At 42.0% G+C, this 23,379-nt stretch overlaps 4 protein-coding genes across 6 annotated transcripts in view; 2 read left to right on the top strand and 2 right to left on the bottom strand.

Annotated features, from left to right (window-relative positions):
• Positions 1-1,513: 1,513 nt before the first annotated feature.
• Positions 1,514-4,929, bottom strand: LOC102220201 (sialidase-4-like). The gene is made up of 3 exons (XM_005814179.2): positions 4,222-4,929; positions 3,741-3,996; positions 1,514-2,490 (listed from the first exon to the last, which is right to left on the bottom strand). Exons 1-3 carry the CDS (start codon positions 4,420-4,422, stop codon positions 1,514-1,516), a joined length of 1,434 nt encoding a protein of 477 aa, XP_005814236.1. The 5' UTR covers positions 4,423-4,929.
• A 1,784-nt stretch (positions 4,930-6,713) lies between these two features.
• On the top strand, positions 6,714-11,667 carry wdr53 (WD repeat domain 53). 2 transcript variants are annotated; one of them, XM_005814178.2, is made up of 3 exons: positions 6,714-6,780; positions 8,173-8,662; positions 10,774-11,667. In XM_005814178.2, the coding sequence occupies exons 2-3, from the start codon at positions 8,174-8,176 to the stop codon at positions 11,425-11,427; spliced, it is 1,143 nt and encodes a 380-aa protein (XP_005814235.1). In that variant the 5' UTR covers positions 6,714-6,780; position 8,173; the 3' UTR covers positions 11,428-11,667. The 2 variants fall into 2 exon arrangements, with proteins under 2 accessions (XP_005814235.1, XP_023207623.1); XM_023351855.1 differs by having other exon boundaries at positions 6,725-6,830.
• A 1,108-nt stretch (positions 11,668-12,775) lies between these two features.
• Positions 12,776-16,068, bottom strand: srprb (SRP receptor beta subunit). The gene is made up of 7 exons (XM_023351856.1): positions 15,856-16,068; positions 15,503-15,597; positions 15,333-15,410; positions 14,904-14,986; positions 14,569-14,705; positions 14,386-14,440; positions 12,776-13,556 (listed from the first exon to the last, which is right to left on the bottom strand). Exons 1-7 carry the CDS (start codon positions 15,971-15,973, stop codon positions 13,346-13,348), a joined length of 777 nt encoding a protein of 258 aa, XP_023207624.1. The 5' UTR covers positions 15,974-16,068; the 3' UTR covers positions 12,776-13,345.
• Positions 16,069-17,281: 1,213 nt separating this feature from the next.
• Positions 17,282-23,379, top strand: part of LOC102219436 (collagen alpha-1(XXVI) chain-like) — a 31,747-nt gene continuing 25,649 nt past the window's right edge. Inside the window, exons 1-3 of one of the 2 annotated variants that reach the window (XM_023351901.1) lie at positions 17,282-17,885; positions 18,005-18,127; positions 19,629-19,732. In XM_023351901.1, coding sequence (XP_023207669.1) covers positions 17,719-17,885; positions 18,005-18,127; positions 19,629-19,732 — 394 coding nt within the window. In that variant the 5' untranslated portion in view covers positions 17,282-17,718. The remainder of the gene's footprint in view (positions 17,886-18,004; positions 18,128-19,628; positions 19,733-23,379) is intronic. The other variant, XM_023351900.1, reaches the window with a different exon arrangement.

Consider the following 23,379-nt stretch of genomic DNA (forward strand, 5'->3'; position numbering starts at 1 on the left):
GAAACAACAATACCAATATTTTAACTCGGGGAAAAGTTCAGAAATCAGCATTTGGTGGAATAACCAGGAAGTTTTCAGTTGGATTCAGTGCAGTGGGTTCTTTGTTTTTTCCAGATCTGTTTATCACTTTATGTCTAATATATATCTTATAATTTTCACCTTTTTTTAATTGTATAATTAAAATAAACTAATTTAAATTATATTGTTTGTTATGGTGCAGACGTTTGGAGTTTAATAAAAGAATAAAAGTTTTCTCCAAGAGCGTGTTGGACAACATTTTCTGGCCTGCATGTCAGAAGGTCACTTGTACTGAAATGACCAAAAACCGGGCTTTTGTTTCTGCATTAATGTAGACGTTTTGAAAGCTTAGCAGCTAAAATTTCTCTTTTCTCAATCTAAATACTTTTGTCAGCTATCAACCTCTCTGAAAGTCTTCAGACAAAAGGGTATTAATGGGAGAAACGGGGAGATTTTATTTATTACAGAAGAGTCAGCTGTAATCTATTTGTTCTTTTTTTTTTATCAAAGATTATGATGTTTACTGGAACTCAATCTTTATAATTGTTTTTGCTTTTGCTGCATCACATTTGACTCCGTTAGAACTGGAGTATATGGTTTTTTATAAATCATTAAAGGAACAGTTAACGTGTCTAATTTTCAAGAATTTGAAGCATTAACACGGGAATAGAAAATAATATTTTTTAAAGCTCACTGCCTAAAGCAACATTTTTGACAAAACTGGACAAACGGCTCTGGAACAAACACATAAAGTTGAGGGTTTTTTTTTTTTTAAAAAACCTAAACTTTAGGAAAGTTTATCATAGAGAGTTTATTTGCAACTTTAAGTTCAGTACTCTGTTAAAAAGCATCACATTTTAACTGATTAATTTATCAGTTAAAATAAATTAACTGATAAATTAATAGATTTCATTATTAAATTAATGAAATAATGAATACTTATTTCATTGAATAAACATTTAAAAAGTGAACAAAATTCACACTTTTTAAAAGTTTTATTTAAAAGAGCTCCTTCTGTCATTAAAATAGCATCTTTCCTAAACTCCTCCTTGAGAAACGTGACTTCATCGTCCTAGAAATTACGCAGGTAGGGGGCGTGGCCAAATGACCTCTGCACCTAAGCAGGTACTTTGTGCAAAACATCTGCTTGGTTTGGTAAAGATTGTAAGATACGTATCCCTATCTTCAGTATTTTAAATACTCTTGAGTTTATTCCCATAAATTTCTAATAATTCCTGATAAAGTGTCATTAGTTCTAATGCAAAATTTCTAACTTTTCAAATTCCTGTAATTTTTCAACCCCATAAAGTCTCCACAAGTTTCCACCCCACCCCCTGTGTTTGTCCCACGAAAACAACACGCTGCTGAAATCCAATTTAATAATAACGATAGAACTAAATTATTCGATTTTTTTCTTTGGATTCATGATTTTTTTTATTTTTTTTTAATCACAAACAGAAAGCAAATAAAATGTAGTTTTTCTGTTTTTAAATATTTAAGAAACAAAGCACATCTTCATCAGCTTCCTCCTCCTCCTCCTCCTCTTCTTCTTCTTCACATGAGCCATCTGATGGACGACCGGAGCATTTCGTGGCTCGTGTTTTCCACCCATCTCACAGTCGGCCTGCTGAGTTTCGTTTTCCCTGCGGTTAGTTCGCGGCTCCGCCGCGGCTCCGGGCAGATTGTTGATCAGCTCGTAGAGGCTGAAGACGCTGAAGCAGATTTCATCGTAGGCCGTCTTGGTGCCGCACTCAAACAAGCAGGCGAAGGCCACAGCTGGAGGCTCTCCCGGTGACGGCGACAGCTCCAGGTAGGCCAGATCCGAGTAGGCGCTGGGGCCCTCGTAGATCACCCAGGGGCCACGCCAGCTGTCCGGATCGCGTGGGAACAGGCTGAGGAACACACCCAGATCTCTGCGCGCGGTGCTCCACGTTGGGTGGGAGTACACCACCCAGGTGGGGGTCAGGAAGTCTGGTCGGGGAGCAGAGTGGGAGCGATCAGTGGGGCCCGTTAAGGACGTCCAGTGTCTGCAGGGGGACCTGCGTCCACCATGAGCTTCACAGGGACGTAACGGAGCGGGAAACCCAACAACGCTTCCATGGCAACCGTTTCTAGGCTCCACCAGGCTCTGCACCAGCTGCCCCTCCTGAAACACGGCTCCGTCATCCAGGCTGAGGGCCTGCACCCTGTAGCCCAGAGGGCTGCGGGCGTTACAGTACAGCACGTTGGAGCCGTCTTCTTCGTCCACGGACACCATCTGACACTCCACGCTCTCCGGCGCCGGGATGGGCTCGCCGAAGCGCCAGCTCCTCCCGTGGGTGTCGCTGTGGAAGCAGAAGGCGCGCGGGGTGGTCAGGCAGAGCTGGCCGAAGCACTCTCTGCAGTCGATGTGGTAGGCGTAGGCGGGGATCAGCAGGCGGCCCGACTTCAGCTGGATGCCGTGACCCGGGCCCAGAGCGAAGGTGGCCCAGTCTGTCGGGTTATCAAGTTCAATCAGTCAGTCGATCAAGTTTATTTCAGCAACAACAAGTTGCTGTTCAAAGTTCAAAGTGCTTTACGCCATGAAAACATTAAAACATAAACACATCGTACAATAACCGATCGTGAAACCAACACTGCATTGTGTCGAGTGGCATCATCAAAATCACAGATACAGATGTTTGTTCCAGATTCGTGGTGCATCCACAAGTTTCTGCTTTTGGGGTTGCTGAACAGACCAGAAAACCTGAGAGGTCTGGAAGGTTGATACAACAACAGCAGATTTTTTTTTGGCTCGTATTTCAGTAGGCAGACAGGAAAGAGGGCGAGGAGGGGGGGGGGGACATGCAGCAAAAATCGCCGGGACCGGGAGTCGCGAGTTCGACTCCCGGTCCCGAGCTAACCCCCTGCACCACCACAGCACGCCCCTACAGCAGATCTTTAATGTATTGTGGTGCTGAGCCGTTCAGTGATTTATAAACTAACAACAGTATTTTAAAGTCTATTCTTTGAGCTCCAGGGAGCCAATGGAAGAACTTTAGAACTGCTCTATCTTCCTGGTTTTAGTGAGAACTCGAGCAGCAGCGTTCTGAACCTGACTCATTTTTTTTGGCACAACTATAAAGAAGCTGTTGCAGTAATCAATGCGACTAAAGATAAACGGATGGATGAGTTTCTCTAGATCTTGCTGAGACATTGATCCTTCAATCCTTGAGACGTTCTTCAGGTGATAGAAGGCCGACTTTATAGGTGTCTTTTTGTGGCTCTGAAGGTTCAGGTCAGAGTCCATCACCACACCCACATTTCAGACCTGATCTCTGGTTTCTAGCTGTAATATCTGAAGCTGTGTGCTGATTTTAGGTCATGCCTCTTTAGGTCCAAAGATATGATATAAAACATGATACAATCACTATTAGAATTTCAGAGGCACTTTTTTTATCCAGAGGAAAAAGGGAAGGTGCTCTAGCACCACCTAGTGTCTACCTGTGCATGTCCCTGCATATGAATGAAGTCTGATCAGTGAGCAAAGCATAACCCAACAAGCAGAGTTGTGTTTTTGTGACAGAGGTCTCAGCCACTGCAGAAGTTGCTGCAACAATAATAGACAGGATAGAAGAAGCAATCTCCCACAAACCCAGGGAGAAACCCTAACCCTCTACAATGCCAGCCTGGGCTATCGCCCATATCAACAACCACCACTGGTAATGAGGTTAAAGTCTGTTTTTAGGTGGCTGTCCCGTTACCTTTGATAGTGCCTCCTATGACGGCCTCGGTGAGGTCTGTGGCTGGGCTCCAGGTGTCTCCTCCATCAGTGCTGGAGATGTAGCAGAGTCTGGTCACGTTGTCCCCGGTGACCAGCTGGTAGGACTCCGAGGTGTGGCCAAGGACGGCAATGAAGAACAGGAAGAGGATGCCGGTGAACTCGTCGTACACCGGACAGGGGTTCATGGACCTGTGACCGGGCAGTAAGGCCGTGCCCAGAACACGCATGTCCTTCCACTGCAGCAAAATGACGGAAAGTCCGAGAAAATTAGCATAATTTGAGGAAATATATATACATCTACACAGTATATTTGCTTCAAAATGTCGTGTGGATCCACCAACTTTTGTTTTCAATTTGGAGTACTTTAAGAAAGTAATTCAAAATCATAATTCTGACTCGTTCCTCTTAGAGGGATCTTGTGAAGCATTTTGTCAACTAGCACTGCACCACAGGTCACTGACCTCCACATAGTTCCTGTAGAAGGTGCCTTTCCTCATGACGAGCAGGTGAGCCTGAGAGTCCGACGGGGTCAGCCTCTCCTCACAGAAAGCCAGAAATGACCTGAAGCGGCTGAGGTACAGCAGAGCCGGGACTCTGTACGTCACTCCGCTGGGCTCCTTGTGGAAGAGCACCGACCTCGCCGGGAAGTACGGTGATCTCATGCTCACTTTCAGGTGAATTTCTCCGACTGATCAGAAATCTGCAGAGAGTAAAAGGCCAATTTCAGTGAAGATCGCTGAATCACATATTTATGGATAAAAACTAAGCAAAAGACATGCAGATTTATGCATACGGAGTGTAAAGTCACAGTACTTTGATCATTTTAAAGACTGGTCACAATTTGTTCCAACTGCTGCCGTCTGGCTACAGATACAGGAGCATTAAAGCAAGGACAAACTGACTGAGAACAGTTTATATCCAATAGCCATGAGGCCATTAAATGAAACGTACTTCTACATTTCACCCAATGTCGTTATTGTCCATGTATTTTACTGCATGTTTTCTTTAATAACAATAAAGATTGTTAGTATTTTTAAAGTGTCTTCCAAAAACATTAATATTCTAACGTTTTTTCACATTGCAACCATAGATTTTAATGCATTTTACTGTGTAGTGGGAGAAAAAAGGATGAATGATTAAAAGCACATTTGTACTCATTCCCCTATAGTCAACATTAAAAAAAATAAAATAAAATTCCTACAATAACAGCTTCAAATCTCTTTGGGTTATGTCTACACTGGCTTTCCCACTCATTTCTTCTTCTCTCTTGTAAAATAGCTGGACCCCAAACAGATTAAATTTAGCTCAGGAAAAATCTGAACTGGATTTATTTATGGACTTTGACTGGTCCAATCCAACATCTTAACATCTAACCTATTTCACAGCGAACTCTGTCTTGGGCTATGTCTGTGCAATAAATATTTTTATTTTAAGGCCTGTGAGAGAGAACAAAAGTCACAGCTTAGTGAACAAAAACAGACACAAATGCATATTAACAGCCCTAAGATTAATTCATTTGAACTTAGCATCTTCTAAGGCTACATTTTGCGCACTAGTGCAAAAATGTTGGGGAATATTAATGTGGATATCTAAAAAAAACACATAAAAAAATCAAAAGATATGTCTGATTCAAAGCTCTGTACAATTAAAACATTTAGGTGGAAACCATGTCGTCATCACCCAGGACACAGGAACTCACCTGTTGTTACTCCACCCCTCTCTAAATCTTAAGGATAGACTTCTTTCTGCATGTTTACTATTTTAGGCTTCAAACATCATAGTTTTTTGGGGGTTTTTTAAGTCCAAGGGTTTAAAGAAAGGCCAGACTTGCAAACCTGGTTTGTGTTCGATGTTAGACAATGAAAAAATACTGACAAAGCCCACCAGAAGTTAATTCACAGATCCATCATTGCATGTTACTCTGTCTCTAAGCAGAACCCCGCTCCGCTAAGGCTAAACTAGGCTCTGTACATCTTAAAACAGAGATACTCACAATCCCAACGCTGTGTGAGAACTGCTGCAGCTCTGCGAGGGTACCCAGACCGTCTGAGAGACCCGAGGGCTCCACAGCCTCATAAGGGAATGGTTGTTGGGTTTGTGTGTAGTTAGTTTGTGTCTGAAAGCAATGTTTGCTCCTCTCTGTTCACTGTTCAGAGAGGCAGCATTGCATGCTGCTCACTGACCCAGAAATGAACACTCATCAGATCTGCAGCTTTGGATGAATCAGCGAGAGAGCAGCCATTGTGGAGAAGAAGGCCAGGTTGGGGTGGACGGGTGTCGCCGAACAATAATGAGATAGTTTGCCTCCATTGCATCCTTTTTTAGTTCTGTTTTTATTCAATGCAGTAATTATGGAAATTAACAAGCTTTTTTCTTTCTGTGTTAATCTCTTTTATAGCAGTATGAGTTGTTTAGCTGAACCATGCAAATATTTTAAAATACTTCCAAACCTTTGCACAGTGATGTACATTTTCCAAGCTCACCTCACTTTGTCTCTTAACATTTTAGGCAAAGCTTAAACGTTTATTCATGTATTCCCTTAGATTTATTGTTATTTAGGATGGCATTATTTCTGAGTGATGCTTTTTAAATAAACGTAATTTATTTGTGTTCTTTTTCATATAGATACAGATCAATTTATCTGTATTGAGTAAAGCACAAACTCTTGCAACCCTAACCCTTAATCACTAGAATGCATTCATTCTCTCGCCTGACAAAAAAAAAATCTTGCAATATTTGGAAAGGCACAACATCGGCTAAACGTCAATAAAGCTGAAGAAAAACATAACAGCCTTGTTGAGTTACATATTGCCAAGTATTTTCTTCTTGGTTATTTTTATTGGCGGTTGTTGAGCATTTAGTGTCTAAAATGCTATTATTTAGTAAATTCGCGCTTCCGCTTTAACGCCTGGCAGTCCAAACTCAGGGATTCAAGTTTGACGCTATCTGTGACGTCACCAACGAGCGACCATACCCTTTCACATGGTAGCATGCTAAGGTTGTGACTTCTCCTCGCCAAGGTAGTAAAATTCTTACATACTGAAGCTCAAACTAATGCCACGTCGCTTGGGTGAGCTACTGCTAACTTTAAACTTTACGTGCGTACGTTTTTAACGGCTGTCATGACGTCAACTGGGGCAAAAAGCAGCATATTAGCGTCGAGGCTAACCAGTTAGCCACATAGATAAGGCAGTTTGTTTTGACATCTCCTGAAGGCATGGTCGTCTGTGGTGCGATGTGGAGCATTGGTGGGCAGTCAAACATGTCGGCACATCTATTGTAACAATTCATCAAATATCAAGCCAAGTTTGTTTGCATAGTGCATTTAAGCAACCAGGCGGTTCAAAGTGCTCCACTTTATAAAACATAACACCAAGACCAACCAAAAAAGAAACATAACAATACAGTGAAAAAATAAACACACTTTTAATAAGTTATAGGGATAATAATAAAGTAAATTCAGTTCCATTAAAAAAATACTCGTATCCGAGTGCCTCTGTCGGGATCTCTGGTAGCAGTCAGCTTTGCAACGAATCTGAAGAGGCCTCTGACTGAAGACTGCCAGTGTCTATGCAGCAGAGACAGTATTCCACAGTAGCACGTCCTGGACGGCAGCATCAGTTGTTGACAAGCACTTATAATCCATTTACTTTTGCTGCTTCTCTTTAAATCTGTCTGGCAGTACGGATAGAAAGCCTGGCAGAGAGACGTTGGGTTTGGGGATTTGATCCTTATATGATTCTTGCTCTTGTGAACGAATTGTCAACGGGAAGGCTGGTCAGTTCTATAGTTGGGTTAATAAATCCATTAAGGTGTAACATAATGGTATGATGTTCTATTTAATTAAGTAACAACCTAAAAATGGCAAATAAATAGCTTCTGTTTGCTCTTTATAGTGAAAAAACCTCTTCATGGTGTTTTCCCATTGATTTATGTTGCGTTTTATTTCATCAGAATGCATCTCTATACATTTTTCTGTGTGTGAAAATATATTTATACAAATTATTACTACAAACAGGAATATTTAATGAGCATTCAAATTTTTAGAGCTGTATTGCAGAAGCTACGTGAGAGCGACATTCCCATTTTCAGTTATTTTACATGTTGAAGTATTAAAATAATAATTACAAAAGAAAAGGAAAGAAAATTTAATTAATCACCCAGGTTAGGTTTTACTCTCACATTTAATTTGAAAAGCAGAAATCAGAGCTGAACTGTCTTGAAACTAATATTTATTTTGTCTGCACTGAGCTTTCAATTTTAATGATATCATACGCCTATTTTATTACTGCCTGATATATTTAAAATGTTTACTATGTAGTTACCAGTCTAACTACTTAGTCTAAATGTAGCATGCGATGTTAAAATAAATGACTATGATTTTGTGTTTTTACCTTCCCGAATGTGGTCAGTATGGGCAGCCTGTGGTCTGAGGGCCACTCCTCCTCCATCCTCTGTGTCGGTGCGTCTCCGGGCCCAGAGGGCCTGATCGCTTCTGGTGCCGAGGGCGGAGAGGTGACGGTGTGGACTCAAGAGGGCGCCGTGGTCGGGCGTCTGGCTCTCCCCGGACAGGAGGACGTTACCAGCGCAGCGTTCTCACCCGCAGCCTCCTCCCACCTGTACGTGTCGCACGGAGACGGGGTGAGCGTGTTCGACCCCCGGAACCTGAAGGGCCCGGTGGAGGATTTCCGCGGTGCAGGGGAGGAGGAGATTAATGCCGTAGCTCTGAATGAGACTGGCTCAAACGTGGCCGTGGCCGATGACTCTGGGGCGGTGAGGATACTCGAGATTCCAGGTGGGAAAGTGTGCCGGAGTCTCCGCAGACACACAAACATCTGCTCCTCCGTGGCTTTCCGACCTCACAGACCCAATAACCTCGTCTCTGTGGGACTGGACATGCAGGTGAGCGAACGAGATTTAAGAGTGTGAATGTCACCTAGTTTATATCGTTTGACCTTTTTACATTTTATTGGGCTACAACCACCTGCTTTAATGTGTTTTATTGAGCACGTAGGCCTGTCACGATAGCAAATTTTGCTGAACGATTAATTGTCTCAAAAATTATTGCGATAAACGATAATATTGTTTGAAGACCTTTTTACACTGAAAATGATTTAATAATGCATGCGATTTCTTGCCAAAGTTAGATACACTTTATTTTCAAAAGAACACTAAACACTGGAACTGGTAAACAAAATAAACAAAACAACCAAAAACAAAAATCAAATAGATTCTCAGTCTCCATAAACAAAAAATGTACTGGAAAAAAAACTAAACATAAAGCCAAAGTGTAAATAAATACTGCATTCAACCAAAAGAGGGCAGATTATGAAGTCTGTATATTGTGTTGCCCTTCAGTAATAATTAGATTTAAATAGAGAAGATGGGCACATCGACTACATGATGCAATAGTTCACATTACACGATTTTTTGCTACTATTTTTCCCCTTACAACAATCTTAAAACGTTGATCTTTCTAAGATTGTGTGGTGTGTTATGGTAGATCATCATCGTTGCCGCTCCGATCTAAATCAGGGGTTTTCTGCGACTGGGATCTTAATGCAGCCTGTTGAATGTGACAGGCAGCCAATCAGAAAGCGCAGATTCTCCTCAGCGTTTTCTGAGGGTAAATTATGGAGGGGAATCCCAAACAGCTGACACGGCGCAACCCGAAGTCCAGTGGACATTGGAGATGATACGTGGAAACAACATTAATGTTTATTCAACATGCAAAGAATATAGAAATGACAAGGGGAGGAGTTGGAGCGAAACCAGTAACTTTTCAGCTGTTCTTTGTTAAAGTGACGTAAATAGGTTCTAAAGATTTTCATTCAGTCAGGACTTTACGCTGACACTGGTCACATGCATTGCAGGTAGATTGTAGTAATGCATTGATTAATGCCTGGTTTTAAAATTAGTTCACTGGACTTGTAGCCATTATTTTGTGCCCATTGTTGGACATCACATGGCAGGACCGAACCCGATCGAACCATTATACCTAGGATTTCTGTCGGCTAATGTGTGATCTGTCAGCTCTAAGATCGTGTCGTGTGCGCTGGGCTTTACACTAAGGAAATGAGGAAGGGAGGGTCAGTGGAGAGAACCGGAGTTGAGCCTTTTTTCATTCAGTGTCATTAACAGAAAGAGGAAAAGGCCGGAAGAGACGATAATGCCGATAATTAAAATGACGTCGGTAGTTTTAATTTATCGTACGATTAATTGATTTATCGTTTATCGTGACAGGCCTATGAGCACGTGATTGCAAGGTGGAAGGAAAACAGTATGTGGTGTTCAAGACTTTTTAGGAAAACAACTTTCTCAAAACTGACTTTCTCTGACAAACCTCAGGGCTTCAGAGAACAGCTGGATTTAAATTTAGATTTAATTACACACAGGTGACTACTAGGGAAATTAGATTCACTGGGTTTTACTTAAGGGCATCAAAGTAAAAGTGAGTTTGATGCAAATACATGTATAGATTTCAGATTTGTCTCTCCAAACCTTGTGTACATAAAATTATGATCATTTTATATCATCATTACTTCATTAATAAAGCTCTACTTTCTGTTGGTTAGTGCTGGGCAATATTGCTTAAAAATGAAATTTCAGATTTGTTTATACCAAATTTGATTTTTGATTTAAACTTTTTTTCCCCCTTACAAAAATAAAAATTTTAGAAAATATATTTTTAAAAAACTGGCTTTTATTTTGATAATTCCTTCTGTGACTTGAATTCAAAGTTGAAATAAATAGAAGCTGTAAAAGACGCTCGTTAAAACCCACACTCTGGATTTTCCAAAAGTTAAATCTTCAAAAGCAGAGAATGTGATTAATCTGTAAAAATCGATTTAGCGCCCAGACCTAGTGTCGCTTTACAATGTGAGATAATTTACAATATATGGAAGTTTGTTATAATGTGGCATAATAAAAAAATGTTCAGGAGTAATAGACACTTTGATAGCGCTCTGCTGATCAGCCTTTCATTGCGATATCTGTCTACTTTGCTGTTCCAGGTGATTCTGTGGGGTCTGCAGAAGACCCGCCCACTGTGGACTCTCAACCTGCAGGACGCGGCAGAAGAAGCGGGCGACCAGCAGCGGCCGGGCCAGCTCTTCAACCCCCCTCTGGCTCACTGCATTTCAGTGTCGGGCTGCGGCAACGTTTTGGGCTGCGCCGCCGAGGACGGCCGGGTCCACTTGATGCGGATCGGCGGCGGCTCCAAACTGGAGCAGCACGGAGCCGTCAAGGCTCACACTCAGGGAGCCTCCCAGGCCCATTTCATCAGCTTCCTCTCCCACCCTCACTGGATGGTCACCGGGGGAAACGACGGCCTCGTGGCCCTCTGGGACCTCAGCAAGCACCCGGTGGTAAATCCAGAGGGAAAAACACAAACGACGGCTCCTCAGCGCCGCAAAGGTAAGAGCAGCAGGAGGAGAAGAGAGCAGGCTCAGGAGAAGTCGAAGCAGAAGTCGGACGAGGAGGACGAAGCAGCTGCGAAGGACCAGGAGTCGCCGATGGAGGAGGAGACGACGTCTGGACCCAAACTGAGCATCAGTCACGGGGACAAGGTGAACTGGCTGTGCCCCGCTGTGCTGAAAGGAGAACCAAGCGTGATAGTTGCAGATCAGAGCACCAATCTGACCGTCTACCCTCTGTCTCAGCTTTAGGTTCAAGCACGCTACTTTTTCTTCTGTTGATAAAAGAAATTAACATTTTATTTGGTGAATTTTTTTTTTTTTTTCCTCTCCAAATTTTGTTTGACTTTCGGGTCGCTCTTCATTTATTTGTTTCTGTGTCTTTAAAACTAGATGCAAACATTTATATATGGCTTCAATATGCGTTGTGCTTTTTTGCCTGCGTGTGGGCTCCTTTGAAATAAACTCATTGAAATAAATGTCTTAAAAATGGTTTTATTGACTGTAAAACAACCACATCTGACTTGAGAAATTTGCATTAAACGTTGTCTGCAGCTCCTTTTTACAGAGTGAAATAAAAAATAACACCAGATGTTAAAATGAAGGCAGGAAAAAAAAGATGTTCCAGATAATATTTGATTCAAAGCAGCACGTTTTTATGTTAATATATGTATATATACGTATATTCCTCTTCACATATTGCACTCCCTGGTGAGAAGGCTGTAAAAATAAATTTAGCTTTGCTTACTTTTAACCCTTCTGCGGTCTCAGAAGATGTCACGGACAGACAGCGGAGAAGCGGGGGGCTTGTCCCGTGAGACCGTCAGTTCCCGAAACCACACACAAAAGAAAAACCTCAAAGGTGCGGACCGCGTACAGGGTAAAAAAAACTTGTAGAGTCCAGATGATGTTTCTTAAGACTGCAGGCAGGTTTCAGAGAGTAAGAGAAATTTAACCCTTAATTTATTTTGAAAGGAGGAGGAAACCTCAAAATTAGGTTTTAGAGCTGCTGATGACTTTTTTCTCCTTGTTTTCAGGCCACTTGACTTCATGACTTTTAACAATGTTGACAATGAGAAACGGTCACACCATCACAGGCCCTCCGCCATGTTTAACAGTGAATATGAGGTCCTTTGTTTCAGGCCTGACCCAACTCTACCTCCGCCACCGTCCTTCCTGCTCCGTGTGCTGGCAAGAAAAAGGTGGGTTCTTTTCCTTTTGTCAATTAGTGCTCTAACTGTAGATGTCATAACAAAAAAGTATTTTAATCTTTAATTGCTCTTATTGTCAATAATGGGTGGATATTTTCTGTTACTATTTCCAAACAAAACTTGAATAACATGCTCTCTTGTCTTTCCCATCTTGAAAAGAGTAGTTAAGTCATTTCACTAACTGATAGTTTGAGACGCTCTGAACTTTCAGAACTATAAAGTATATAAAGTGTGAGACAGTATCAGTGATTCCAGGCTGGATTTTTCTCAATTTTCAGCGTGAGATTATGATGCTTCAGTTTTAACACTTCCAACATTTGTATCTTGTATAGACTATCACTCTATTCAATACTTGCCCTTTCTTTACCAATTTACAAAACCACACAGAATGGTTTTCACACGTTTAATTCAAACAAAAGTTTTTTTTCACTAAGGCAAAACGACAGTAAACGCATACATTCATTTTAAACGTTCAAACAACCGAGCCATTTCTTCTGCAAAACATGTCGGATTGAAAATAAGGACGAGGAGGAAAGGAAAAGGGCAAACAGTCCAAGTTAAAGAAGAAACGCAATGCACACCTGTCTATTTTTCACAAGGCAGTTTACAGCTTTTCTCTTTAATAACGCCAGCCACACAACAGCAAAGTCTGTTCTTACAGATTTCACAAAGAAGCAAAGCAAAACTTTGCGCTGAACAAGCCGGATCAGAGGAACCATAATGTCCGCAATTATCCAATTGTCTGTTAAACTCATAAGTCTGGATGATTTCCCAACGTTTAAAAATCTTTCTTGTGGTGCGCGGATGTTTAAATGGAGTTAAGAGGTTGAGGTTGCACAGAGCCAGAGAAGCGTCTCGTCTCCCCTCCTCTGATTATTGGGGAGGACAGCAGACGCTCCCCGTCTGAGGTTTGTGCCTGTTGAGGCAGAAATGCGTCCAGTGAGTTGAGCTGCGGCGTTTCACAGTTTAGCCAGGCTCTTCTCCAGGCTCTCGATGTCAGCGTCGCCGTCTTTACCCTTGCTGCCGCGGGCGCTGCACTCCAGGAACTCCACCTTCATGGGCAGCTGGCTGAACTCGAAATCCTTGCCTTTTTTCCCCAGATACACGCTGCCGCCTACGGAGCCATCCTGGGCGCTCAGAGCTGCCGAGCGGGTCACTCTCAACGTGTTCCTGCGGGGGAAAACGGCAGTATTTATTAATAAAATACCTCTTTGGTTTTTTTGCTTAAAGTGGAACATTTGCGCTTCATTCACAGGTTGTCAAATTCAAGCAGTTCTTTGGTCTCTAATAGACCTGAACATTGACCATTTCATGTTGCAAAACGTATCTTCCTTCATCTCCCTTCATCCCATTCCTAATCCATAGGGTTTAATATAAAGCTGCCCCACCCTTTGCAGCTGTGACAACATCTGGGAAGGCTTTCCACGAGGGTTAGGTGCGTTTGCGTGAATATTTTGCCGTTCTTTCATTCTTGAGGTCAGACACTGACGTTGGATGAGAAGTTCTGATTAGACGCCTCTGCTGTAATTCTTGAGGCCAGGACTGTGTGTTTAGTTCCTCATTGTCAAACTTGATCATCCGTGTCTTTATGGACTTTGATCTGAGCAACTGGTGCAAAGTCAGGTTGGATCAAGGAGAAAGTATCAACAAAATGGTACCGCAGAGTAGGAAACAGGGAATTGTCCAAAAGGTCTTGGTAAATGGAAGCATAAGGAGTTCCTTTCACTGAGCCTCGACTCCTCAAGTTTTCCCGACTGGATTTTTTTTTTTGCAAAAGCCTGTTTCAGTGATTGAGATATTTGAACTAATACTTGTGGCATTACCTTACTTAGGTCTTATTTATATACAGAAATTAGGATGAAGCAAGGTGAATACTAGCTGGCGTCAATGCAGACATTGTGAATTTGTAAAAGCAGGTTAATACGTCATCGGCAAGACCTGGTAGATTCAAAATTAACATTAATGGTGGAAGTTTTTAAATTTTAAAGTAGACACTTACAGTTCCTTCTCCAGCTGCTGCTGAATCAGTTTGGCAGATTTTGCCATCGCAACATCTACGCAGAAGAAGAGATAATTAAATGAGGTCACTGTGTTACAGGTAGATAGTGTAGGATAAAATATCACACAAAGAGTAGGTAAGTGGTTGAGTTTAATGGTAAAAAAAAATAAAGTTTCGATTCACCTTGTTTGTTGCATATCACCAGCAGAGTTGGAGTGATTCTGCAGACCACCGGGTCCGTCAACAACATGTAGAGGAACTCGGCCACATCTCTGACCTCCTTCTGGAAGATGGCGCTGTCCACCACAAACACGATAGCTCTGGAAAGACAACAGGCAAGTTAATCCAGTGATGATCACAACAGGATTTAAAATTAAAAATTAAATTTAAAATTTTTTTATATTTTAGAAATTATAATGTTTTAAAAGTTAAGCTTTGGACAGGTTTAACTTATTTTTCATGATCCGAACAACATAAGGAGAAAAGTGTAAAGACGTAGCCACACAGGAGGCTCTCACCTGGCTGCAGACTTGAACTTCTCCAGGTACTGAGACCGCAGGCTGTCATGTCCCGGGAGGTCTATCAGAGTCCAGGTGCAGCTCTGAAAGGAAGGAGGAAAACTGTGGATCACTGTCAACATACAACGACAACAAAGCAGTGAATTAAGAAAAAAACAAATCACACCACTTTAATGTTTTCACAACTGGTGATGTTATAACCACCCACTCCCAAGTTGGCCAACACAGAGTACTACGCAACTATAAATTAAGGGCGGAGGGCATATGTGGTTTTCTAAATGTTTGAAGAGACGAAAATCTCAAAAGTGTGGTGTGCATTGTTGCCCCTTTTACTCTCATACCCTGAATAACATCCAGTAAAAAAGGCTTTCAGTACTTTAATGATATTAACGTTTATGGAAGGCATTGTTGCAGCAGTCTGTGACTCACTCTGTCGTTTTTAGCTTTGTATGGAGCGCTGCTGTCCGTGATGGAGGTCTGTGTGCGCTTGAACTTCCCTGACAGCAGCTGGAGAGACATAAAGACAACAAAGTTTAAAATAAAGGAACCCCCCCCAGCACTCCTGTAGTCCTGTTGATAGCAACGTGGCCAGGGCTCACCCGGATAAACAGGAGGGTTTTCCCAGAGTCACACAGTCCCACCAGCAGCACGGCGCTCCGGACGGTTTTACTGGTTAAAAAGTACTTCAAGAAGACTGAAATAAATGTGAAAATTAAATTCAGTTTGGCGGGCAGGCAGTGAGCAAAAGCAGCCGCTTGAATGACTTCCTTGTTCGTGTTTGTTTAAACAACAAGCTTGCGGTTTTAAACAGTGTTTAAAATGCTGAAGACATAGCATAAGTTGTTGCTGAGAGCACAGCTTTATATTTGCCCGACAGTTTTTCCACTCGCTAAGCTACATGCTAAAGCTAGCCTGCTAAGCTAACAAGCTAACGTGGGCTGCAAGTTCCTACCGCAGGTGATGACAACCACGGCCAGAGCCACGATCACTCCGACCAGAACCACGGGGTCCTGCTCCTCCAGCTGCCGCCGAAGGGACTCGATGTAAGGCTCCAACGGGTTCTCTGTCATCTCCGCGTCCGTTTTCTCCAGGTCCGTCACAATGTATCGGCGAGCCCGTTCAAGCTAATCCGAGATGGGACACGTCTGCTTTTGGAGGCTGTAGGGAGAGCAAAGGGTCACCAGGGGGCGCCGCGGAGCTGCTGGTGAGACTATTAGGTGGTCAGAAGTGGGTAGAGTAAATTTAGTCACATTAAATGCTAAAACGAAAACAACAAATAAATAACATAATTACAAAATAAGACATTTAGGTAGAAGAAAACTTTCCAAATCAAATTTTTTTTCAACTAAAAACTTATGGAGCTAATACCTATAGGAGGTACAGCATATGTTAAAACAGGATAAAGTACTTGTACTGAACTCACACCAGGTGACTTCATGTGTTAGCCAGGAAACAACTAGTAAAAGGGCACTTTATTTGAACAAAATATATTTTATAAAGGAATTTTTGTAATTGAAATACAATAGAAGGGAAAATAACTAATACGCTCATCTTAATGCTACACTCAAAACGATTTTGTAACAGAGAAAACATACATTCCTAGCTAATAGACATATATAATAATGCTATGCTCAAAGATTACATGGCTCTACATTTTATTATGTTAGAAAAAAACCCCCATCATATGTCTAAATGTCTTCCAAATGCCATAAACACCTGCAAAGACGAACGTTTTTCCAAGTACAAAGCATATAAAGTGCATTACGATCGTTCAAGAGTCGTTTACTTTCTCCTAAATGACTAAATTCTTGTTGACAAGGTTACCGAAGAAACACACGGTAAAGATAGTGTGCTGCTGCTAAGAGCGCTCACTCGGTCATGTTTTTGCCAATATAATGTGACATAGACCGTTTATAACACATATGTAACACTCTGATCTAATTTCAAACTCCAAAAACATTAAACCGTTTTTAGCGTGTATTTAGTCATACAATTACTATGAACGTATTTACTAACTTACTAATGTAGCTTATTTCAATCATAAACTGGCCTGCAGTATTTGATAGAATGACATGAAATACTCCTAAAATCATATTTTTTTCTTTCCAAAAATTAATTGCACAGATATGGGGGTCACTTTTTTTAAAATCAATTTTTTTTCGAAATTTTGAGGGGTTTTTTTTCTGAATTAATGTTTTTTTTTCCCTCAAAATTCTCTATTTTTTTTTAAAGATATTTTTTCCTCTACTTGCAATATCGCGCCCTCTCTGTAACATCCTATCAGGGCATATTCAGATCAACAAGATAGGCAGTTAGTTCGTTTGCAATATCTGTATTCATGCCGATCAGTACAATAATGAAGGTAAAAGTATTGCTAAATGTCATGCCAAATGTGATACTCCGCTTAAATTATTCCGCATCAGCCTCGGGAGGTTTTGGTTTTCAATAGAGACCAGATGCGCTTTGACGCACGTCTCCAGCTTCGGCGCGCTTTTTTTATTCGCTCTCTGGATATTTGACTCCTCGGTTCTCCGCACCATGTCAAACGTCAGAGAGCCCAGTTATTCTATAGGAAGAGGTTGTGTGTCATTCATGCCGTACTCTTGAAGGGGGGCACGCTTGTTTTTTTTGTTGTTTTTTTTTCTCCTTTTTTAAAAAAAAATCGGGAGCAGGAGATGGCAAACTCCTTCTGATGGTTTCATCGGGAGCTCTGTAGGGTTTCCTGTTTCCATTTCTATACTGTAACGGGATTTACTTGAAAAACCCATCTGCTTCTGTGGGATATCGCCGTCAGGGATCATTTCAAAGAAAGAAGATGGCTCTGGGTTACCTCTACGCGCTGTGCGTGTGGATAGGTTTGTTGCATCCCTCACTTGGAACCGGGTTTGTTTATCGCTTTCCAGGGATCGCCCTGCAGCGGCAGCGCATCCACTCCGAACGGGGCAGCAGTGCGGGTCCGCCGGGAGCCGGGTCCTCACTTAGGTGCGCCCACTCCGGAGGGTTGGCTGCAATTTGTCGCAGCATCTTTTCCCTTGCCGTATGTGTTTTGTCTTTCAGGCTTTTATCAGTAAGAATTGCAACTCTCTTACTTTGCGTTTTAGGAACTGGTGTCAGTACACTGCTTCCAGGTCAGTGCCCTGCAAAGTGCACAATGGGACTGAGACCTCAGTGCAGAGGGTGATGCAGGGCTGCCGGTGGCCCGGACCGTGCAGCAAAGTCATCAGGTAAAGTCCTCCGACATACATACTTTTAAAAGCTGAAGCTCTATTTGTGATTTGTTTACAAATGTGTCCACAAAAGTTATTAAGGAGCTTCTCAACAACACCCGATGAACAAAATGACAACATCTAGATAACAAGAAAACCTTCAGAGAACATTCAAGCTCTCAAGGTTGGTGCAACATTGAGAAATTACCTTCCAGTGTTTGTTGTAGGACTAAAGAACCATTCAGGAACCATTTCATCGACCTTTAGACAGGGTTACAGGAACATTCGCTAAAGGATGCAGCTAAATTTACTGTGACAAGTTCAGTGGAGCTAATTTGAAGCCTCTGAACATTCCCTAGCTGTTACATTTAGGGTACATCTGCTGAATGTTCAGGTTACATTGTGGAAGATGTTGATGGGACATTTAAGTGTTCCTTGCTAAAGTTGTAGGGAACGACCTCTTATCGAATCAGCACATTGTAATTGTTGCACCTATCATTTAAAGAGCTCTCAGGTAATGTTCACAAAAGACTCTAAATGTTGCGTTGTTAAAAGATTACCTGACAGTCCTCAGGTAATCGTTCATGAACAACACTTCAGGTTTTCGAAAGCTTTCATGGCAAAAGTTGTAGATAACCTTTAGAGAACTGGATATTCTCCAAAGTTTGCATTGTGAAAGATCTGTTCTCCAGCTGCATGTCCAATAGAGAACTTTATTAGGATGTTCCTGGAAGTGAAAGATGTATTTAACATTCAGGGAACCTCTAAAAGAACATTGCTTGTTAGTTCCCAAAAAACGTTCAATCCCAATGTTGAAATGAACCTTCTGAAAACTTTTAGGAAGCATCTCCAGAAGGTTCTCTAAAAATCTGAATCCTCCAAGGAAAGTTTCCTAAATGTGATCACTGTGTAGCCTTAAGAGAACCTTCAGGGTTCATTCCTAGAAGGTTGCCTGAAGGTTAAAACACAAGGGAACCTCAGTGAGTGTTCCCTGAAGGTTTTCTAAACGTTACACTGTGAAAGTTGTACCATTCAGGGAACCTTTAGGAAAGTTTCCCCTTTCCTAAAGGCTAGAAAACGGGTCACCCTCAGAGAACCAGAGAACTGCTTTCTGAAAGTTACACTGTGAAAGTTGTGGATAATCTCCAGGGAACATTTAGAGCACATTCCCTTCCCTAATAGTTCCCAGAAATCAACCTTCAGAGATTTTTAGGAAACATTCCCTGATGGTTCTCTAAAAGTTACAGTTTTAATCTCCAGAAGGTTTCCTCATAGTTTCCAGGAGGTCAATGTAGAACCTTTAGAGAACCTTTAGGAAATGTTCTCCGCGGGTTCTTCTGGTTAAAGTTTGCTGGATCTCTACTCAAAGTGTCCACCTCAGTTAGCCTGAATCTTTGCTTGTTGTTTTCCTTTTATCCAGTCCTGATTGTTGTCCCTCTAATCATTTGTGCCAAAAACAAATCAGATTGGCACATTTACTGCTTCGATAACGTTTCTGTTTCCGTTTCGTTCTGCGCAGCTACAGAACCGTTATCAAGCCGTCGTTTAAGATCACTTACAAGCAAATCACGGCTCTGGAGTGGAGGTGCTGCCCTGGGTTTGTGGGGGCGACGTGTCGAGAGGGTGAGTTTTGTTTTTTTGTTTTTGTTCTCTCTTTAAAAGTCAGTCTTTGGGAACAGAGTTGTCAGAGACAAGCTTTCTCAAGGACCGCATGTTTAGTCTGGACACATCTGTGTGCCTTTAGCAGCACCAGGCGTCTCTACCCACATCAGTGCCCTTTTTATGTGAGGTGGTGTGTATCTGGTTAGCTCGCTAATCACCCCACTGTACTCTGAACCAGTCGGCCTTTTAAAAGTGGGCTCGATTTAAGACAGAAAGTCTGCGTTTGATTACTTTCAGGAAGAGGCACCGCAAAAAAACAACCCCCCAAAAAAACCTTGCAGTTTAAAGGACTCCTGTCCTCTGTAAGTTAGAACCACAATGTTTCTCTTTTTGGTGCCTCGCTCTCGTTATGTGTGCACATAAACACATTTTAGCCTTTTTACAGCGATGAGTCAATATTCCTAAATATCACCATGGTCCCTACAGCTACAGGGATGAATGAGAAGAGCCCAAGCCGGGCAGCTTGTAAAGGGGAGAGTTTCTTGCAGTGGAGCACTCTGGTCATGGACGCCACAGACCGCAGACGTTGGGCTCGAGAAAAAGACCCAGAGCCGGTCGAGCCGCAGTGGTCAGTACGGGGGGAAAAAGAGCCAGAGCTGTGGCAGGAGATTCATATAATATGTTTTAAATATCACAGATGCTTGTAAAAAAAAAAAAAAAAAAAAAAAAAAAAGAAGGAAAAAACGTCTACGTCGGTTGGAGTAATTTAAAGTGCACGCTTATATGAACAATTTCTCTTAAAATTGCTAGGTAAAGACATCAGCTTGGCGGGGCTGTGCCGTAAATTCAATTTTCATTGAAAACCACGAGCCTCTTCGCATTCGGCCAACATTAACAGTTAGCTCAAAAAGCAGCTTTCGCCTCTATTGCTCATAATTACCACACCTTGTTCTGTTTCAGTGGGATTATTCACTGCTGCCTTTGGATGTGAACATTCGACCGCAAAAACACACTTTGGAACGTATGAGATGAACAGAGATTATTACAAACCATTATTTCTCACCCCTGGATGATATTCTGAATGTAGGTGTGTGTAATACCATAGACTATGACTCCCCTGAGACCAAAGTAGTGCAAGAGTGTGAAGAGGTAATCAGCTGTTTATTTAACTTTAGCTGAAATGTGTTTGCAGTCTCCGACGGCTGCGACGCAGCGAGGTAATTGTCTCCATATGGAGAGACGTGCTTGGAGGAGTTAAAGATTGCAGCTGATGTCACACTGAGGGGCGGAGGCAGAGCTGGCAGAGGTCAAAATGTCAGGGTGAGACCACAGGAAAGGAGGACGCGGCGGAGGGAAAAGTTAGTGCAGACATAACACTGGGCTGAAGAGAAGAGTCAAGTGTTTCTGTTCCACAGCAAGCAGCTGCTGTAAGCTGCACAGTTGCCCGAATGACGTTACCGAACCAAACGCAACTCCTCAACAACTCTTTGTGGCATATGCGAACATAGCAAGACTTGTTTGGTGCTCAGATGTTTGAGCTCTGGCTCTGAAAGCTCGTTTATGGACACAAGTGTTGGCGTCCTTACAGCATGTTTGTGCCGTAAGAAGAACAGAAATGAAAACAGCAGCAAAAGTGGATAAAATGCTGTGAATATCGAGACTCTGAATTTCCTCATCAGCAAAGTTTTTGCACTACATCCAGAAGTAGACGAGTGCTGGTGAGAAACAATTCAGTTGGGGGTCTTAATTACTTTCTTCTGAGCATCTTAACATTCTCCAAACATTTTCCGACGCATTAAACATGTAATATAGTAGATTTGATAAATTTGTGTGCGATACACACACATACTCTGTGTGTGTATCGCACAGAATATTCTCCCTTTTTATGACCGTGTTTCTTATAGTGTAACACAAATACAACAAGTTGATATTAATGAATTGGTCAGTTAGATGCAGACGCGCTCTTTGTTGCTAGTGGCAGCTGTGAATCAGCCTTACCTCCAATAGTTTCCAGTCTATGGCTTTTCTAGTTTTTTTGCAGTGTACTTCCTAAAAGGTCAATTTATCTTGTTATGCTGCCAAGAGAAAGATGTAGCCGCATTAATTCAGCGACACAGCAACAAGTGAGGGAGGGGCAGCACCGTATTTCTCTACGTTGCACAGAGCCGCAGGACGTTCTGGCCACTCTGGCTCTTTCTCTGGCATGTCATTAAAAGGCCTTTAAATCATCGGAACAACGCGGTGTACAACATTTTCTCCTTTTAAACTTTAGTATTATCTTTTTAAAATCTTCTCTAAACACAACAGTCTAAAGTAAAAACTTTTTAACCGTTTCCGTTGGCTGTGAGTTTTGTGAAACTTTTGTGAACAGTGGTTTTCTGCTCGCAGAATGTCTGGTCTGTAGTTTTGTCCTGATTGACTTGTACGCTTCAGCTGATTTGAGGTTCTTTTAACTTCAGGTAAAAATACGACGACTTTGCAGTTTTGATATCAAAGTTGAATATTGGTAATTGCTTTTATTTAAAACAAATTGCCAAAACAATTCTTTCATGACGATTGCGGTTAAAAGCGGCAAAAGTGCAGCAGCCGTCTTTCATTCAGTTGATAAGGAAAGAAAAGGATTACCTATAAATATATTTAAAAGTGATGAGTGGTTTAGTTTGGTTTTGAAGCCTTTATCCTTTAACGGGCTAATTAGTAATGTTTGCACACTTTAAGCAGTGACAGGCTGGGGTCACAAGTCTCTGACGGGGTAATTTTGTGGGTCGAAGGTCAAAAACTTCGGCAACCACCCTTCTAAGTTGCGTCAGGTTGCTCTGGGGTTTCATGTTATATTACACGTCTTTGTTGGGAAACTGTTCCTTGGGGCGCTGACATTGCTCTCACATTTCATCTAGTTTTACACAATCTGTCCCACCGATCGTAAAATTTTAAAGCCTGATGAGCATGAAAAACATATTTTTCCCGAGCCCCTTAAAGGTCTCATTTGTTCTTGCCACAGTAACCTTCCACAACCATGCATTAACGCTTGGACATGTCTCCTATCTTGAAACTAAGCAGGATGCTGGCTCACGGCAGATTGAGACTTCACTGACTGAAAACACGCTGATTTTGCCTTCAAATTAACTGCTAATCCCAGCGATTCACATATTTTTGACTAATGCAGAAAGACATTTTTGGATCAGTTTCCCCAGCATAAAAACAACAAAGGGTAATGTGTTTCTGAGATGTAGCGATATAGTTGGGTTTCGTGTACTTTTCGTGATGGACTGGATCAAATTTCTGGAAAGAAATTTGACTTAGCTTGTGTGCTAAGCTAAGCTATCAATCTTCTTGTTCTCGCGCTCCGCTTAACAGGCAGATATGAAACATGTTATCCATCTTCTCATGTAACGCTTGGCAAAAAAACAACACATGAGCGTATTTCCCAGACTGCCAGACGATTCCTCTGACTAATACCAGAGCTGTGTAAATGTGCTTTTGCGTTCATGTTTGGGTCTCTCAAGCAACACTGACCACGCAGCTCTGAGCAGCTGAAGTCTGCTGTAATGGGGCCTGGGAGCCAGCGGTTTTATCAGGACAGCCTTAACCGTGACATCCTCTCTGGCTTTAGTTTGATGGGGGCTCTGGCCGCACTTCAGACGCACCAACGACCCAAAGGGAGAAGA

This window comes from Xiphophorus maculatus, chromosome 18, assembly GCF_002775205.1.
Source record: "Xiphophorus maculatus strain JP 163 A chromosome 18, X_maculatus-5.0-male, whole genome shotgun sequence".
Taxonomy (NCBI): Eukaryota; Metazoa; Chordata; class Actinopteri; order Cyprinodontiformes; family Poeciliidae; genus Xiphophorus; species Xiphophorus maculatus.

Coding starts and splice junctions, on each gene's coding strand:
- LOC102220201 (XM_005814179.2), bottom strand. CDS start 4,422: ATGAGATCACCGTACTTCCCGGCGAGGTCGGTGCTCTTCCACAAGGAG. Junction 3,997..4,221: donor TCTACAGGAACTATGTGGAG/GTCAGTGACCTG, acceptor ATTTTGCTGCAG/TGGAAGGACATGCGTGTTCT. Junction 2,491..3,740: donor CATAGGAGGCACTATCAAAG/GTAACGGGACAG, acceptor ATAACCCGACAG/ACTGGGCCACCTTCGCTCTG.
- wdr53 (XM_005814178.2), top strand. CDS start 8,174: ATGGGCAGCCTGTGGTCTGAGGGCCACTCCTCCTCCATCCTCTGTGTC. Junction 8,663..10,773: donor CTGTGGGACTGGACATGCAG/GTGAGCGAACGA, acceptor TTGCTGTTCCAG/GTGATTCTGTGGGGTCTGCA.
- srprb (XM_023351856.1), bottom strand. CDS start 15,973: ATGACAGAGAACCCGTTGGAGCCTTACATCGAGTCCCTTCGGCGGCAG. Junction 15,598..15,855: donor CGTGGTTGTCATCACCTGCG/GTAGGAACTTGC, acceptor CATTTATTTCAG/TCTTCTTGAAGTACTTTTTA. Junction 14,987..15,332: donor ACAAAGCTAAAAACGACAGA/GTGAGTCACAGA, acceptor CCTTCCTTTCAG/AGCTGCACCTGGACTCTGAT.